We start from the raw sequence: 19,812 nt of genomic DNA on the forward strand, positions 1-19,812 counted from the left end.
TGGTATTTTCAAAGATATACTTAAAATAAAAATAGCGAAAATAGGCTAAAGCATAGCAATATTAAAGTAATATCCTTACAAAACACTAATAACCTAAATTAAATAGAAATAGGTAATAAGATGAGAAATATTACGAGAATGAAACTATTCTTTGTATTTTTAATTTTTAAGCACTAATAAAATAAAATATTACATAGTAGAATCCTATAAAAATTAACATAAACTCAAATAGATACATATAAAATGCTAGGTTAGCTTTAAAATGCGACGGGTCATGCTTACAGCTGCCCCTCTTTGCTTGGAAACTCGAAGAGTTTTTGAGCAAAGAATTAAGTAAGCATCGTAATTGATCTCTAACCCGACACTTATTCAAAAATAAAATAAAGATAGATAAAAGATTGTAACCGAGCCCTGGTATCTAACCTGCCCACATATCTTTGGCTATAAAGGAATCAAGTCACGCGTAGTTCAGAGGTAAGAAAGGTGATGGAGTGTGTTGAGGTAGCAAGCCGATTGACGTGTCGTCGAGGTTCTGGTCCGCGGTTCCTGTCATTACATCAAAAATGAAATCAACTAAGATAAAAGTTACAAGAAAAAATACAAAATCCTATCAACTCTTCTATTTTGAATTTTTTCTCAGTCTTGTGTGCATCTCGAACTGTTGACTCGCATTCTTAAGGTGAGATTCTGCTACTTCTGACTTGAATTGAACATATTCTTCAGGAGGGCTCCTGATGGTTCTGACTTGAATTTGGAAATTGAAAATTAACCCTGTTCTCCAGGCAAGCTCCTACTGCTCGAACTAGAAATAAACTTGAACCTATAATCCCTCATTCTTCAAGTGGGTGACTTGCTGCGCTGACGTGAACTTGAAGTTGAGTTCTTAAATAAATACCCTCATTCTCCAAGTGGGCGCCTGCTACTGATGTCGAAACTTGAAACTGACTTTGAAATAAATACCCTCGTTCTTTAGGTGGGCGCTTTGAAATAAATACCCTCGTTTTCCAGGTAGGCGCTTTGAAATAAATACCCTCGTTCTGCAGGTGGGCGCCTGCTAATGGAATGAAACCAACTTTGAAATATTAATCCTTATTCTCCAGGTGGGCGCCTGCTACTGATGCAGAAACTTGAATATTAACTCTAAAATAAATACCCTCATTTTCCAGGTAGACGCCTGTTATTGAAACTAAAACTTGAAATCAACTCTGGGTGCATGTTGCTGACTTGAATTTTGAAATATTAACCCTCGTTCTCTAGGTGGGTGCCTGCGATCATAACAAAATAGACAAAACAAAGAAAATTTTCTGCCCTAGTTTGTACCAAGAACATTTGTGAGTGTTAGTTGAATCCCATTATCTAGAAGGGTCCTGCAAACTTAGTAAATTAAATCTCATCATCTTGGAAGGTCCTGAGGACTTTAAAAATTGAATCCCATTTTCTAAGATCAAAAGTTTAAAGCTAAATCCCATTATTCAGGAGGTTCCTCCCCAATTTTAGATAAAATTGATTTTTATAAGCAAAAACTTTAAAATTAAATCTCATTATCTATGAGGGTCCTGAGCATTTTAAAAATTAAAAATCCTATTTTTAAGAATAAAAACCTCAAAATTAAATCCCATTATCCAAGAGGGTCCTGAAAACTTGAAAGTTAAAATTCATTTTCTATAAGCAAAACTTAAGACTAAATCTCATTATCCATGAGGGTCCTCACAATTCTGAGATTAAATATCATTTTCTATTACCAAAATTTGAAACTACATCCCATTACCCGGGAGGTTCCTAACAATTTCTAAGATTATATCAATTTCTATAAGTAGGAACTTAAAACTAAATCCATTATCCAGGACGGTCTTGAAAACTTGAAGGTTGACTTACCTTAAATCTTGCTTTCCCACAGAGTAACCTGCAAACGAGCAAAATCTTTTGCCCTTATTTCAAAACAAAGAAAATTTTGTGAGTTTGAAAATATGGTGGTTAGTTTGTGGCATCGTTTTTGAAAGTGTCCGCTTCTTCCACTGTCATGCTTTATTTTGATTAGCTGTTTTGGGCTGGCAAAGGATCGTTTGACCTTCTGATCGAACCTCGACTACAAAAACCTTTGAGTGACTAGTATCTCTTATCACTCATTTATTATATCGTGTTTTCATTCTAACAATTATTGAACCTTTATATTTCCTTGAATCGAAGAATTATTGGGTCCTCCAAACCCAACTTACTACTACACTGCTCCTTTTGAATCATGTCCCTTGTGATGTGCTCGATCAAACATTGCTTTGTGCAATCAAAAAACTGGTAGTAGACTTTAAAGTCCGTTCTTGCCTTTTTTGTTTAACAAAAACTAACTTGTAAGATACTCAAAGAAATAGAACCAAAAGAACAAAGTGAAGTAATTTTTTGCAAAAAGAAAAAAAAAGGAAAGGTCTGAACAAAGAAGTCTATTTGGAGAAAACGGGAAAAGAGACTTATCTGAGTGAAGCAGCTGGCTACAATGATCATGACATGCATTTGGATTGAGTAGTCTGATCCTCCAAACCAATCTAACCTTCAGTTCGTGGCATGCCTTCGTACTTTGAAACTAGGCTTGAATGACTCAACTCCTCCATAAGACTCAGAATCCTCATTTGACTTATCGTGGCCAAAGGGTTTTCACCATCAAGCCTCTCTCATTTTTTTATCTCTCAACTCACCGTCGCCTTATGGTGCCCGCAAGGATTTTCACCAATAAGATTCTTTTATTTTAAATTTTTCTCTCAACTCATCATCGCCTTACGGTGCCTGTAAGAGTTTTAACCAATAATGCTCTCTCATTTTATTCATGATTTCTTGTGTCCATGAACAAAGTGTTACCCATGATGTAGGAAAATCATACCTCTAATACATGCTTGACTTGGCATCCTCAAAGATTGATTGGAAGGTCTTTCTTTGGACCAGAATGTTGGATTTTGGTAAAGGTTAGAAAGAAGGATGACATGAAGGCACAAAATAATTTAAGATGAAAGGGTTTAAAATTACAACTTTTGGAATCAGATCTTGTAGCAAAACTAAAACTTCTACCCCAGTTTTATTGAGTCTAGGGAATTTTGAATTTTTATTTTAGTAGGACTGAATCTCAAAGTAAGGTTGCCTACATATCCTTAAAAAGAATCAGGTCGAATGTAGTTCCAACTACAATTCGTTTTATTGTTTTTTATTTTTCTCTTTTTTTCTTTTCTTATTTTCTCTTTTTTTTCTCTTCATTTTTCTTCTTTTTTCTTTTTCTAAATTATCTTTTCTAACTCTATTTCTGATTCCAAAAGAGGGGTATGAAAGAAAATAAATTATGACTCAAAAGGGGTAACACAAGATAAAAGTGTTTGGGTAGCAGAATAAAATGCCTTCGTCATTCCAACTTTGAACACGCCAAGTACAAAACATGCAATTGAAGATAAGCAAAGAAATCATACATAATATCTCTTGACCACATCAAAATTGATAGCCATATCCACAACTTTTCCTTCTATGTCTGTTAAATACAAAGCACCATCGGGCAACAATCTTGTCACAATGAATGGCCCCTGACAGTATGGGGCAAACTTGCCTTTAGCTTTAGCCTGATGTGGAAGGATGCATTTCAATACTAGCTGGCCCATCTCAAATTTTCTAGGATGCACCTTCTTGTTGTATGCTCTTGTCATTATCTTCTGATACAACTGACCATGGCATATTGCTGCCAAACTTTTCTCATCAGTCAGACTCAATTGCTCTAGTCGGGTTTTGACCTACTCATCATCATCACTTTCAACTTCCGCAATGATCTGAAGGGATGTAATCTCAACCTACGCAGGTATAACTGCCTCAGTTGCACATACCAAAGTGCGAACAGTGGTGCGATAGACCAGCAAAGCAAAATGCAACTTTTCATGCCACTGCCTAGAAGTATTTTCTTTATGTTCTTGTTAGCAGCTTCAACAACTCCATTTGCCTTGGGGCGATATGGAGTGGAGTTTCGGTGCATAATCTTGAATTATTGGCATACCCCTTTCATTAGATGACTATTGAGATTAGCAGCATTATCTGTCATGGTTGCCTTGGGAATTCCAAATAGGTAATTGATATTTAAATGAACAAAATCTACCACCGCCTTTTTGGTCACGGACTTATAAGTCACTGCTTCCACCCACTTGGTGAAGTAATCAATGGCTACCAGGATAAACCTATGTCCATTTGATGTTACCGGCTCAATTGGTCCAATAACATCCATGCCCAAAGCAACAAAGGGCCAAGGTGTCGATATTTTGTGCAACTCAGATGGCGAAGAATGAATTAAATCACTATGAACCTGGCGTTGATGACACCTTTGAACAACGCTGATGCAATCTCGTTCCATGGTGAGCCAATAATAACCTGATTGAAGTATCTACTTTTCCAAGACATACCCATTCATATGTTCCCTCTTTAGCATCCAGGCACCTCAGTAGTCCCAGGTCTGGAGTCCTCTTATATAAGATTTCCCCGCTGAAGAAAAATCCACTAGCTAGGCATCGAATGGTTCTCTTTTGATCACATGTGGCATGAACAGGATATACCCTAGACTTGATGTATTCCTTAATATCATGGAACTAAGGTTCAACATCAAGTTCTTCTTCAATCATATTACAATAAGCATGCTGATCACGAACTTAGATATAAGGGTCGACGTAAGTCTTATCCGGATGGTGTAGCATTGACTCCAGAGTAGACAAGGCATCGACAATCTCATTATAAATCCTAGGAATATGCCTGAATTCTACTGATCTGAATGGTTGACAAAGATCATGAAGACATTGTAGATACGGTATGAGCTTTAGATCTCAAGTTTCCCATTCTCCCTGAATCTAGTGAACCAACAAATCTAAATTTCCCAGAACTAGTATTTCCTGAACTCCTATGTCTACAGCTAACCTCAAACCTAGAATCCATGCTTCATACTCGGCTATGTTATTAGTACAATAAAACTGAAGTTGGGATATTACAGTGTAGTGTTCCCTGTTTCAGAAATAAGCACAGCCTTTATCCCAAGCTTTTATGTTAGCGGCTCCATAAAAAAACATTTCCAACCTAGATTTTCATTAATATCAACCTCATCAACATGTAACACTTCTTCATCAGGAAAATAAGTCTTCAACGACTCTTATTCTTCATCCACCAGATTCTCGGCCAAGTGGTTAGCCAAGGCTTGGGCTTTCATCTTGGTCCGAGTCACATAGATAATGTCAAACTCTGTGAGCAAAATCTACCACTTTGCAAGTCTGCCTATGGGCATAGGCATCTGAAAGATATACTTTAGGGGATCCATGCGAGAAATGAGGTAAGTAGTGTAGGAAAAAAGATAATGCTTCAACTTTTGTGCCACCCAAGTCAAGGTGCAACATATCCTCTCAAGAAGAGTATGATTAACCTCATAAGGAGTGAACTTCTTATTGATATAATAGATTGCTTGCTCTTTCTTGCATGCAATGTTGTGTTGACCTAATACACAACCAAAAGAATTATCCAGGACTATCAAATACAGGATTAAAGGTATCCCAAGCTCAGGCGGGACAAGCACATGTGGGTTTGATAGGTACCTCTTGATCTTATCAAAAGCTTCTTGACACTTGTCAGTCCACTTGACCGTAAAATTCTTCTTTAGCAACTTAAAAATGGGCTCATAGGTTGTCGTGAGTTGAGCATTAAACATGTTGATATAGTTTAACCTTCCAAGAAAGATCATCACCTCGATTTTATTCTTTGGTAGTGGTAACTCCTGAATGGCCTTGATCTTTGACGGATATAACTCAATACCATGCCGACTGACCACAAACCTTAATAGCTTCCCAGATGGGACACCAAATGCATATTTTGCTGGGTTAATCTTGAGGTTATGCCTGCAGAGCCTTTCAAAAAACTTTCTAAAATCCTTGACATGCTCGGACTACTTCTTTGACTTTATGATCACCTCATCCATATAAACCTCAATCTCCTTATGTATCATGTCATGAAATATGGTAGTCATCGCCCTCATATAACTTGCCCCAGCATTCTTCAAACCAAATAGCATTACCCGATAGCAATATGTTCTTCATGGTATGATGAAAGCTGTCTTTTCTGCATCTCTCACATCCATCAGGATATGGTGATATCCCACGTAGCAATTCACAAAAGATATAATATCATTCTTGGCACAATTATCAATCAAAATATGGATGTTTGGTAATGGAAAATTATCTTTTGGGCTTGCCTTGTTAAGATCACGATAATCAACACATACCTTGGTCTTACCATCCTTCTTTGATACTAGCAGAACATTAGCTAATCAAGTAGGATATTGAGTGATCCGAATGACCTTTGGCCCAAGTTGCTTTGTGATTTTTTCTTTAATCTTCACACTCATGTCAGTCTTAAACTTTCTTAACTTTTGCTTGATAGGAGGGAATGCAGGATCAGTAGGCAATTTATGTACTACTAGATCAGTACTTAAGCCAAGCATATCGTCATACGATCATGCAAAGACATCTTTGTACTCAAACAGTGTTTTGATTATATCTTCCTTGTCTTGCGGTTCCAGATGCACACTTATCTTGGTCTCCCTGACATTGTCCTGGTCTTCTAAACTGATTGCTTCAGTTTCAATCAAGTTGGGCTTTCGTTTCTCTTCAAAATGTTTTAACTCTTTACTTATTTCCCCAAATGTTGCTTCTTCATCATATTCTACTTCTTGGTTCATTATTTAAAGATTAAACTAGCTTTTAAGACATGGCTAAAATTTTCTCATGCATGTCATGTCATTAGAACCAACATAAAAAGAACTATACAAAGGAAAACAAAATAAAACACCATAAGGAATTATGGAAAACGAAAAATTGCATTTCATTGAAAATAAAAGGATAGAAGGTGTCACACCTCCTTTTTACGCACCCGAGAGGGCGCAAGGGAGTTTTTACCAATTAAAGGACAATCAAAACGGGATTTGTTTATTTATTTCAGAGTCGCCACTTGGGAGATTTAGGGTGTCCCAAGTCACCAATTTTAATCCCGAATCGAGGAAAAGAATGACTCTATATTACAGTCTGCGTACCAGAAATCCGGATAAGGAATTCTGTTAACCCGGGAGAAGGTGTTAGGCATTCCCGAGTTCCGTGGTTCTAGCACGGTCGCTCAACTGTTATATTTGGCTTATTTATCTGATTTTAAATACAATATGAACTTATGTGCAAATTTTATCTTTCAACCGCTTTTATCATTTACTGTTATTTTTATCAAGAATTGCAACGTTATAAAAATGTATCTCGAACCACGTTACAATCAATGTACCCGTGGTCGTCGACACACTTTGACTCCGTTGAGATTTGGATTTGGGTCACATCAATGTGCACCCGAGTTTAAGGAAATTAAATTATTAAAGGCGCGCCTAAAGCGACTAGCATATTTATTTTGGGTAGGACCGTGGAATTTTACTAAACGGTCCATCCCGAAGTCTAAATAATTTTTAAAGCAAATATTTACTGAGGGCCCCGCAATTTGTATTTTATTTGGCGAGGCTCATCTCATTCTTATTTTTTAAAATGAATTTGCAACGTCATGGACACGCATCTCGAACCACGTCACAATCAATGTACCCGTGATTAGAAACACATTTCGACTCCGTTGAGAATTGGATTTGGGTCACATAAATGTGCACCCGAGTTTAAGAAGGTAAGATTTATTAAGGCGCGTCCTAAAGAGTCTAACGTATTGTTATTTTAGGAAGAGGCCGTGAAGGTTCATTAAACGGCCAAATCCAAAGTCTAGTCAATGGTTATGTATTTTATTGAGGGCCCCGGCGGTTTGTGATTTATTTGGCGAGGCTCGTCTCATTTTTATTTTAAAGGATAAACCTATAGTGACTATATTTTCTATTAAGTTCGTCTCTAAAATAAAAGAAAATCTCTTAATTATTTACATGCTGAAAACGTAACTTATTAGTTATTAGTTTACGGCTAATGCGATTGGAAAATTGCGATCGAGTTTGTACAAAGAAAAACTGCTTTCATTTTTATATTCTATTATTTACTAATGCTGGAACATGAGAGGGATACACAATAATATCAAAGCCGATTAACTATTCTTCAAGTAATTTAAACTAGCATTATTAGATGAAGAAATCATACATATGCAGCCTCATTACTCATTAATTAATCGACTACATTTTTATACAAAGAAGAAAATTAATATTCAAACACAAATCCAAACAAAAGAATTCAACAGGAACAGGAGCCTGATTAATATTTCATTTTCGCTTCAACCCAAGAGTGTACAAATGTGTACCTGGAAACAGCAGTACAGGAACAAAAGAAGTAGGAGTCAGCAACAGTAATAACACAGCAACAGCAGGTTCAGCAACACCACAAAACCAGTAATAACCAGTAGAATAACCCAGCAACGGATTGAAAAATCAGCAATGCAAAAGTGCAATCGCAGTCAAAGCAGAAGAGAGAAAAGATACAAGATGCAGTAGTTTCGGATTTTTGAATAACACTCGAAGAAAAGCAAACGGAAATTATTCGAGTGAAAGTTCAAATTGCATTTCTCTTTTACTCTCAAAATGTTTCAAGTCTATCCTCTCTCAAGTGTAAAAATCTCTCAATAATAATCTCTAAGTCTTCCAATAATGTTCAAGTTCTCAAAACTCTCCAAAAAAAACTCCCTTTCAAGTCAAGTTCTAAAAACTCTCTTCTTCTTTTTTCTCTCAAAAAATCCTCCTATTTCAAGTCAAGAATGACTCTATATATAGCAAGACAAGTCTTCCATTCCCAACCCCAAAATTATTCCCCCAATGGCATGCTTTGGCCCACTATTAAATGTCTTCTTTATTTTAAATTTTTGTCCCCCATGCCTACATTAAATAAATACCACATTCCCAACCCATTACAATATGTCCCCCATGCCTATATTAAAAAAGTACAAGATTCCTCCCCATTATGTTTTGTCTTGTCCCCCATTACATTAAACAAGTACATCAAAAACCCCACCCCATTATATTTGTCCCCCATGCTTAACATAAAGAATCAAAATAATGTTCAATTACCAAACTACCCCTCCGACCTTATTGCAATTACAAATCTACCCCCGAATGCAATACAATTTACCAAATTACCCCTCTGCTCTAAACAATCAATTAATCATAACTCAACCAAAATATAGTCAAGATGACCAATTTCTCAACAATCTTCAACAACAATTTACATGAACATGATGAACAATACAAACTCCAAATTAATGGAAATAAATCAACCATATCGGGAACCAATCCTGGTTAATTTAGACCATTAATGGATGAACAAAGAGACAATAATACAAACAACAATATGCATGATTCAAATTAAACTAACAAATCAAAACAAACATAAACTCACATTAAATCGCTGGATTTAAACATGAACTTCAAACAAAGATGAACATGAATTAAATCTGTTTTTAAGCAACACACATGACGGATTCTAACGATTCAAACAACATTAATATTTTCTGGAAACAACATGAAACAAATTGAAGAAATAATTAATTAAATTTCAATTTGAATCTAACAAACATAAAACTAACAAATATTCACTTAAACAACAATACAAACATGAAATAAACATGAAAAATAACTAATTAACTTCCATTTGAAATCTGAAAAATTAATTTAACAAACAACACATGAACATGAACTAAAAATTAATTCAAACGATAAACAAAACAAACATTTGCCGATTTTAGATTCGAAAATATCAAAACAAAATACGGACAAACATAAAATTCAAAAACTACTAACCGGATCAACACGACATATGTATGAACTGTTTTGACAAAACTCAAATGGGAATAAATCTGTCCGGACTCAACGACGAACTCACCTCCCTTGTAAACTTGACGAACTCAAAACGACGCTCGACGACCTCGACTAAAAACTCAAACGAGCAGCTCGTCTGAAGATACAACAGCTGGACGAAGGAGAAGTGATGAACAGCAGCAACTCGGAGGAACTGGACGTCGAGCAGCAGCAGTCCGGCGACAGCCTGGCCATGGTGATGCCCAAGCTCGGAGAAGCGAAGCAGTAACGGAGGTCATTTGGCCATGGGGAAGATGAAGCCGTGAAGCTGGTCGACGCATCAAGCAGAAGCAACTGGTCGATGACGTCCATGGCGAAACGATACTGGACCCGATGGCAGCGTGCGAGCTTGGCCGTGACGAGCAGCGGCGATGGGAGCTTCGAACAACAACTGACTCGTCGAGGCTGTGGTAGTTTGGTTGTTTGGACGATGAAGTAGAAGGCAGGAGTAGCAGGTTGTTTGGTTGAAACAGAAGCAGCAGCGACATGGACGTCGAGCTCAAGCTTGAGCTCGACGAGCTTCATCAATGGCGGATAGGGCTGGGGTCGTTTGAACGCGAAGGAAGTTGTGTCGTTTGGTGGTGTTTGGGACGGGAAGCTGGGCAGCCATGGATGCTTGGTTGGAGCTTTGGAGGAGTTTTTTTTTAGTTTGGGGAAGAAGAAGATAGGGAAGGGGCGGATGGGTTAGTTTAGGTTTTTAGGTTTTTAGGGTTTTTGGGTTTTTTTATTTTTTTGTTTTGTTTTGTGTTTTGACAAAATGAAAAAGGGGTGTTGGGTATTTGGGTCATGGGGCGGACCGGCTCGACCCGGTCTGAAGTGGACTGGGTCGTGGAGAAGATTGGGCAATTTTTTGGGCCTTTGGCTTACAATTGAAGAAGTGGCCCAATCCGATTTTCTTTTGTATTTTTGTTCTCTTTTCTTCTTTTATTTTCTAAAACTAAATTATAAAAGTACTTAAATTATTATTAAGAACTAAATTAAGTTATAAAAGCGCAAATTAACTCCCAATAACAATTAACGCACAATTAAGTAATAATTAAGCATAAAATTGTATATTTGGACATTAAATGCTAAAAATGCAAAAGGTGCCTATTTTTGTAATTTTTAATTTTTGTAAAACTAATTTAATTACTAACAATTGTAGAATTAAATCCTACATGCAAAATGCGACATATTTTTGTATTTTTTATTAATTTAACAAATAAGCAAACACAGACAAATACAAATAATTATCTAAAAATATCACAAAAGTACTCAAAATTGCACACCAAGGAAAATCATTTTATTTTGCATTTTTTGGGAGTATTTCTCATATAGGGCAAAAATCACGTGCTTACAGCTGCCCTCTTTGCCCGGAGACACGAAGGGTTTTCGTGCAAAGATAAAGCGAGCGATTTTTGCCCGTCCGAGTACTCCGTGTGAAGCATTTTTTGAAAAAGATTTAACCGAACCTTTGCTTCAAAGGTTTCCTACATATCCCTGGCTAAAGGGGAATCAGGTTAATGTAGTTCGGGAAGTTTTGGTAGCTGGGACTACCGTGGGACTGCAATGTTACTGTTGTTGCATGCTGTTATCACTGCTTACTGATCTCCTTATTACACCGTGCTTAAAATAAAACAAGAAGCTAGGCTAGATTGAAATTTGATCTTGTTGCCTTGCTTTCTTGTCGGCTTGTGCTTCTTCCAGTACTTTTCTTCCTTGAACTTGGAATGATACTGGCCATTTGTTTTTCTGAATATCATTTTGCTCGGTCCGCTGGGGACATGACTTTTTTCATTAAGCTTTTTGGCGGTTCCTCTGGTGGGTACGACTTTCTTCATCAGACTTGTTATGTTGGGCATGATTTAATGTTCACCAGCTACTTCTTTCAAGACGCCTCTTTTCTTCCTTTTGACTTAGGCGCCTGAATTTGTGCTGGGATCTCTTGTTGCAACCTTCTGTTTCCCGGTGCTGGGGATTTTATTGTTTCCTGTTGGGGATTCCTGCTGTAACCCTCTGTTTTATTGTTCTCTGACTTGATCTTGAAACGTATGCCTCTGTTGTATGGGCGGGCTCCCAACTTCAACACTTGAAAATTAAAGACTGAAATGTATGCCTCTGTTATCTGGGCGGGCTCCCAACTTCAACGCTTGAAACATAAAGACTGAATGTATGCCTCTGTTATTATGGGCGGGCTCCCAACTTCAATGCTTGAAAGTAAAGACTGAATGTATGCCTCTGTTATCTGGGCGGGCTCCCAACTTCAATGCTTGAAAATAAAGACTGGAATGTATGCCTCTGTTATCTGGGCGGGCTCCCAACTTCAATACTTGAAAATTAAAGACTGAATGTATGCCTCTGTTATCTGGGCGGGCTCCCAACTTCAACTCTGGAAATATAAAGACTGAATGTATGCCTCTGTTATCTGGGCGGGCTCCCAATTTCAACACTTGAAAGTAAAGACTGAAATATATGCCTCTGTTATATGGGCGGGCTCCCAACTTCAATACTAACTTAGGAGGAAATGCCTCTCCTATGGGTAAAACTAAACTTAGGAGGAAATGCATCTCCTATGGGTAAAACTAAACTTAGGAGGAAAGGCATCTCCTACGGGTAACACTAAACCAAACTTAGGAGGAAATGCATCTTCTATGGGTAAAAATAAACTTAGGAAGTGCGTCTCCTGTGGGTACAATAAACTTAGGAAGTGCGTCTCCTATTGGTAGAACTGAACTTGGGAAGTGCGTCTCCTATGGTAAAACTGAACTTAGGAAGTGCGTCTCCTATTGGTAGAACTGAACTTAGGAAGTGCGTCTCCTATGGTAAAACTGAACTTTAGGAAGTGCGTCTCCTATGGTAAAACTGAACTTAGGAAGTGCGTCTCCTATTGGTAGAACTGAACTTAGGAAGTGCGTCTCCTATGGTAAAACTGAACTTTAGGAAGTGCGTCTCCTATGGTAAAACTGAACTTAGGAAGTGCGTCTCCTATTGGGTACAATAAACTTAGGAAGTGCGTCTCCTATTGGGAAAAACTAAACTTAGGAAGTGCATCTCCTATTGGTAAAACTTACTTAGGAAGTGCATCTCCTATGGGTACAACTATACTTAGGAAGTGCGTCTCCTGTTGGTGAAATAAACTTAGGAAGTGCGTCTCCTATTGGTGAAATAAACTTACGAAGTGCGTCTCCTATTGGTGAAACTTTTCTTAGGAAGTGCGTCTCATATTGGGTAAAACTAACTTAGGAAGTGCGTCTCCTATTGGGTGAAATAACTTAGGATGTGCGTCTCCTATTGGGTGAAATAACTTAGGAAGTGCGTCTCCTATTGGTACAACTAAACTTAGGAAGTGCGTCTCCTATTGGTGAAGCTATTCTTAGGAAATGCGTCTCCTATTGGTAAAACTTGGCTTAGGAAGTGCGTCTCCTACTGGTGAAACTATTCTTAGGAAGTGCGTCTCCTATAGGTGAAACTATTCTTAGGAAGTGCGTCTCCTCTTGGTGAAACTTATCTTAGGACTAACTTAGGATGTGCGTCTCCTCTTGGTGAAACTATTCTTAGGAAGTGCGTCTCCTCTTGGTGAAACTATTCTTAGGAAGTGCGTCTCCTTAGGGTGCGTCTCCTATTGGTGAAACTTAGCTTAGGAAGTGCGTCTCCTATTGGTGAAACTTAGCTTAGGATGTGCGTCTCCTGTTGGTGAAACTAACTTAGGATGTGCGTCTCCTCTTGGTGAAACTAACTTAGGATGTGCGTCTCCTCTTGGTGAAACAATTTTTAGGAAGTGCGTCTCCTTAGGACGTGCGTCTCCTATTGGTGAAACGTTTCTTAGGAAGTGCGTCTCCTCTTGGTGAAACTATTTTTAGGAAGTGCGTCTCCTTAGGACGTGCGTCTCCTATTGGTGAAACTTTTCTTAGGAAGTGCGTCTCCTCTTGGTGAAACTAACTTAGGATGTGCGTCTCCTCTTGGTGAAACTATTTTTAGGAAGTGCGTCTCCTTAGGACGTGCGTCTCCTATTGGTGAAACTTTTCTTAGGATGTGCGTCTCCTATTGGTGAAACTTAACTTAGGATGTGCGTCTCTTATTGGTAAAAATAAACTTTAGGAGGAAATACATCTCCTATGGGTAAAAAACAAACTTAGGAGGAAATGCATATCCTAAGGGTGAAACTAAAACAAACTTAGGAGGAAATGCATCTCCAAAGGGTGAAACTAAAACAAACTTAGGAGGAAATGCATCTCCTATGGGTGGAACTAAAACAAACTTAGGAGGAAATGCATCTCCTATGGGTGGACTAAAACAAACTTAGGAGGAAATGCATCTCCTATGGGTGAAACTAAAACAAACTTAGGAGGAAATGCATCTCCTATGGGTAAAAATAAACTTAGGAGGAAATGCATCTCCTATGGGTGAAATAACTTAGGAAGTGCGTCTCCTATGGGTAAAGCTTAGGAAGTGCGTCTCCTATTGGCAAAACTAGACTTAGGAAGTGCGTCTCCTATTGGTAAAGGCTAGGCTTAGGAAGTGCGTCTCCTATTGGTAAAGGCTAGGCTTAGGAAGTGCGTCTCCTATTGGAACAGACGTGGAATGTATTCCCTTGTTATACAGGTGGGCGCCTAATGGTAAAGACATGAAATGTATTCCCTTGTTATACAGGTGGGTGCCTGAAATATGAAATGCACAGACAAAAAGTATTCCTCTCGTTATTCAGGTGGGCGCCTGTCTATACTAAGACATAAAAGTATTCCTCTCGTTATTCAGGTGGGCGCCTGTCTTCGAGAAAATTTTCACAATGAGAAAATTTTCTGCCCCGGTTTGATGATTTTCTTTATGGCCTGTCTTTCCGCCATCAATAACGTTCATTTTCCCTGTTTCTAAATCAAAGAAAAATTTGTTAGTTTAAAAACATGGTAAGCGGTCATGCCACTCTTGTTGGGGATGGTTTCCTCTTTCTCCTTTCCCAGCTTTGTGTTCCATTATGCTATCAAACTTGCTGGGGATGATATTAATTGCTGACACTGGCCCATCCCTTTTATCAATCTCATCTTGATGGGGATACCCTTCTTGACACGGGTTTTGCGCCTGTTCCTTGTACCACTTGGATGTACTAGTTGATGGCCTATTTTGAAGTCATTTCCCACTGGTTCCGACCAAACAGACTCTACTAGGGAATTTTCCTATGAAAGGAAAAAAATAAAAAGAAACAAAATAAAAGACAAAGGAAAAGATGACTCTTTAACAAAAGAAACTATAAATAAAAATCTATCAAACACAGATACCAACTCTAATGGCCATGACATACGTATGTGGCCTATCCTCTGCCGTCAATCGTCTCTCAAGACCTTCCCTTGACGATTCCCCATCTGATTCCCAATCTTATTCGACTTGAAGTGCCCGAAGGGTTTCACTATCAAGCCTCTCTCATTTTGGTTTTCTCTCAGCTTTCATCGTCTTATGGTGCCTGTGAAGGTTTTCACCGATAAGACTCTCTCATTTGTATCACTTTCCATCTGGGGATTTGGAGTGTCGCCGGTATGACTCTTTCTGTTGGAGATTAGAGTCCTTTCTGCTGTGGAACAGAATATTATGTTCGCCAGTAAGACTCTCATTTGTCTGACTTGGCATCTTTTGAAGACTGGTCAGAAGGTCTTTCTTTGGACCGTAATGTGGGTTTTGGATAGGCTAGAACGAAAGGGTATAAAAGGCTCAAAAAAATACATTAATTTTGGGTTATTAGTTACAACCTTCGGAATTAGATTTATTCACAATAAACGCAACATTTGCCCCAGTTTCTTGCTTGGGGATATCCTAACTGATTTTTTTTCATTTTTCAAAACTATGACCGAGCCGTGAAGCGCCTACGTATCCTCTTTGAGGAATCAGGTCAAACGTAGTTCCCAATTCCTCTTTTTTCATTTGACTTTCCTTTTTTCTTTTGTTATCATTTTTCTTTTCTCATTTCTCATTTTTCTTTTGTCGTTTTGTTGATTTTTCTTTTTTTTTTCTTAGTTGCTACTAATTCCGAACGAGGGGCATGAAAGAAAATAAATCAGTCTTCAAAACATGCCAAGTGCAAACAACACAATTTAAACTTGTAGTCTCTTCTGATGGTGCTGGACTTGACAATTATGTTAAACGTTTTATTTTTCCTTTGTCATTTCTAAAGCACCGTTGGGCGACACTCTCATTATCATGACCGACCCTCATGCCAATTTGGCGAATCTTGCTTTTAACGGTTTTCTTTGTGTTTTACTTGCCCCAGTTCCATATGACTCGAGCTCTGAATAATCTCAACCGTCCTTATTTCCTTTAAATGGTCTGATCGCCTTTCCAGGGTTTTATGATTAACTTTAAAGACTAGGCCCAAACTATGTGCGCATGTCATGTCACTAGAATCGGCGTTGAATAAAATGACAAAAGGACTAAACAGAGAGATGACTGGAAATAATAAAAGACTGGATTTTGTGCTAGACTACCGGTGAAATGGTTTGAATAACAAAACAAACGAAATAAAATCCTAAACAACCTGGACAAAACTTAAACAAACCGCTATGACAAAACGGAAAGATAAGCGGAAAGATATTGACACAAAACAAAATCCGAATTACAATCCTAATAATCCGAACAAACAGAAATGACAACAAAATAAGCCACCACAAGCTTCTCTCTTGCTAACCAAGGAACGGAGCGTTCTCCTACTTTATCAAAATTGGCATCTTAGCCACTAAGCTTCGCATCAGTATGGTCCAGACCATTGCCAGCTTTAATATCATCAACTTCCGTCAACAAGTTCCCACTAGGATTCAAGTGCTTCTGTTATCAGGCCTAATCCCCGCAGAGTGTGTATCCTTAGGTGCAAGTAAAGGATCTTGGGTGTCATTGTCCGGCTTACCACAAACCAACCACCTTAACTTCATTTGCGAAACAAACAGGTTAGAAGGGACTCAGTCGGTCCTCATTATTAATAACATCTTTTCTTTTCGATTTTCTTTTTTTTCTTTCTTTTTTTTTCTTTCTTTTTTTTCCGATTTTTTTTATTTTCTCTTTTTCCATTTTTCTGTCTTTTTTTTTTCATTTTTTTTGTTGTGGTCGAATCTTATGGAGATTGCCTACGTATCATGACCCCGCATGAATCAGACCTTGCGTAGTTCGGACAAAATTAAAGGTAGCAACAATGAGACATTTTTTCTGGAATTATCAGTTTTCAAAAACAAACTCGGTTTCAAAGATTTAAATATGACCTACAAACTTAAAAATCAAACAACCCGCATATTCCAGTCAAAATACTTGCAAACTTCAAAAACAAATGGCCAACTTCCTTCCTCCATTTGCTAATTTTAACCAAATGGTTGTTTTTGCAAACGTGGCCCCTTCCGACTTTCACATGAATTTTGAGGCCGAGGAGGATTATTTTATGACACTTTACAAACTTGTCCGTTCTTTTACGAAAATAACCTTTCGACAACTGAAAGATACTCTAAAGCTATTTCGGCAAGAACGGTTTTAAGACACGGCCGAAGCTGGCTCGGCTTATTATGACAAAATTCAAACGGTATTCACCTGACCGCCGACTCTTTGTTTGTTTTTTTTCTTTTCAAATTACAATAAAAACCTGGTGTTGCAAACACGACCCTTCAGCGCCTCGGGGACGAAGATTTATAGGGCTATGTGGGTCAACTAAACCAAAAATCCTAAACATGACCCAAAGGTGGTTGTTTATGCAAAGTCAGCCTTCCGGCGTCCCTTTTGGGAACATTCGGCTATTTATGACAAAACAACATCACCTGACTTATTTATGACTCTTTTTATCATTTTTCGAATTTAGAAAAGTCAATATTGCAAACACGGCCTTTCCTTGTCTCAGGGACGAGGATTTTTAAGGCTGTGTGGGTCAACTGGACCAAATCTTAAAAATGACCCGAAGGTGGCTGTTTATGCAAAGTCAGCCTTCCGGCGTCCCTTTCGGGAACATTCGGCTATGTCTTGATAAAACAACGTCACCCGACTTCTTTATGACAAAAACTAAAATTTGACATATTATTATTATTATTATTATTATTATTATTATTATTTGTTTTTTGGCTTTTTTAGCAAAAGGTGGGGTTGGACCCGATGAGGGTTGCCTACGTATCTCACATCCGGTGAGAATCAAACCCGCGTAGTTCGGGTAAATAAACTATTTTTGAGAAGACCCTTTTCCATTTTCTATATATTTTGTTTTTATTATTTTCACAACAATCAAATAGACTATTATTTTTCATTCATAACGAACAAACAAATTAACGAAAAACATAAAGCATTCCTTCCTTTTTTTTTGAAGAGGTGGGGTTGGACCCGATGAGGGTTGCCTACGTATCTCACATCCGGTGAGAATCAAACCCGCGTAGTTCGGGCAATCAAGAATAAGTAGATGAACTAACTTCTTCTTTTTTTTTTTGTTAATTTGCGAAAGAACTACTTTAAAAGAAGAAAGGAAGTATTTTTTTTTATTGATTTTCTTTTTTTAAAAGAAAGACTTCTAAGATATATATTTTTTTTATTCTAAAGAAAAGAAGAAAATATTTTTCGGAATTTTACCTTTAATAAAAGAAATGCTTCTCAAAATGTTTTTTGAATTTTGAATTTTCTTTTCAATTTTGAAAGAAGAATCAAAGTATTTTCGGATTTTTTATTATTATTATTATTATTATTATTTTAAAAAAAAAATTAGAAAGACTTTCTAAAAAAGTCCATAATGGAAAATATTTTTGGATTTTTTTTTGTTTTGAAAATTGGGGGTCTAAAAACTTTTCTAGACTTTTTGGCAAGACAAATATTTTTGCAACAAATAAAGACATATATATATTTGTTTGGAAATTAAAAAAACTTTTGGATTTATATATATATACATATATTTGTGACAAATAAAGAAAGACTCTTTTATTATTTTTTATTTTTGCATTTTCATAAACAAATAAAAAAACATTTTTTTAAAAAATAAGACTCTTTTCATGGCAAAACAAACTATTTTCTTTTCTATTTTTTTTTTGAAAAACAAAACAGAACAATGATGATTTTTTTTTTATATTTTTCCTTTTAATAAAACAAACTAAACATTTTTTTCTCATTTTCTTAAAATTTCGGCAGAGTTTTGACAGTATTCGGGCATTTGGTTTTATTCAAAAATAAGCAATCAATTCTCTAACCGCTATTTCCTTTTTTTTCGCATTTCAAAATATTATTCCTGATATTCACAAGACAGTCAACACACAAGTCTGAATCAAATAAATGCGCAAGTAGTAGCAAGTAAGATGCATCAGGATGGTCATTTCCATTTTTGGTACACCTGTCCTAGACAGACCCAACCCCTGTGTTGAGCCTCCAAAGTCAAATGCACGTGATGCAAACAAACGTTCCTACTAGGGATCCGGCATGAAGCTGAGTTATTCTAGGTTCATAACCTGGGTATTTGTTCTAGACTGTGTACCCGAGCGGACAACTCGAGTCGAGGAGGGGGCTACGTACCGGGGACCCGCGGGATCGTCCGGCTTTGTAACTTATCCGGCCTCTTTCTTATTTCAGGTATCGACACTAATAGAATAGGGAGTCTCGACCAGCGAGCTTCTCCCCGGAGGTAAGAAGAGAAGGGTTTCGGCACAGTTTATATGTACAGTTCAAATAATATCAAAGCGGTAAAAGCAGCATTTAGCACATTAGGCTCAAACATGTAAAAATCAGATAAAACCAAATATAACAATTTATCTAAGCTCGAATTTCTAACCCTGAACCAGTGGTTCTAGGTTTTACATCCCCAGCAGAGTCGCCAGAGCTGTCACACCTCCTTTTTACGCACCCGCGGGGGCGCAAGGGAGTTTTTTCCAATTAAAGGACAATCGAAACGGGATTTGTTTATTTATTTCAGAGTCGCCACTTGGGAGATTTAGGGTGTCCCAAGTCACCAATTTTAATCCCGAATCGAGGAAAAGAATGACTCTATATTACAGTCTGCG

General features: G+C 37.5%; 1 protein-coding gene across 1 annotated transcript; it reads right to left on the reverse strand.

Moving 5' to 3' along the window:
- Window positions 1–3,437: 3,437 nt before the first annotated feature.
- Window positions 3,438–4,366, reverse strand: LOC138890291 (uncharacterized). Its single transcript, XM_070173666.1, has 2 exons — window positions 4,016–4,366; window positions 3,438–3,758 (listed from the first exon to the last, which is right to left on the reverse strand). The coding sequence occupies exons 1-2, from the start codon at window positions 4,364–4,366 to the stop codon at window positions 3,438–3,440; spliced, it is 672 nt and encodes a 223-aa protein (XP_070029767.1).
- Between the last annotated feature and the right edge of the window lie 15,446 nt (window positions 4,367–19,812).

The sequence above is a fragment of the Nicotiana sylvestris genome, chromosome 4, assembly GCF_000393655.2.
Source record: "Nicotiana sylvestris chromosome 4, ASM39365v2, whole genome shotgun sequence".
Lineage (NCBI taxonomy): Eukaryota > Viridiplantae > Streptophyta > Magnoliopsida > Solanales > Solanaceae > Nicotiana > Nicotiana sylvestris.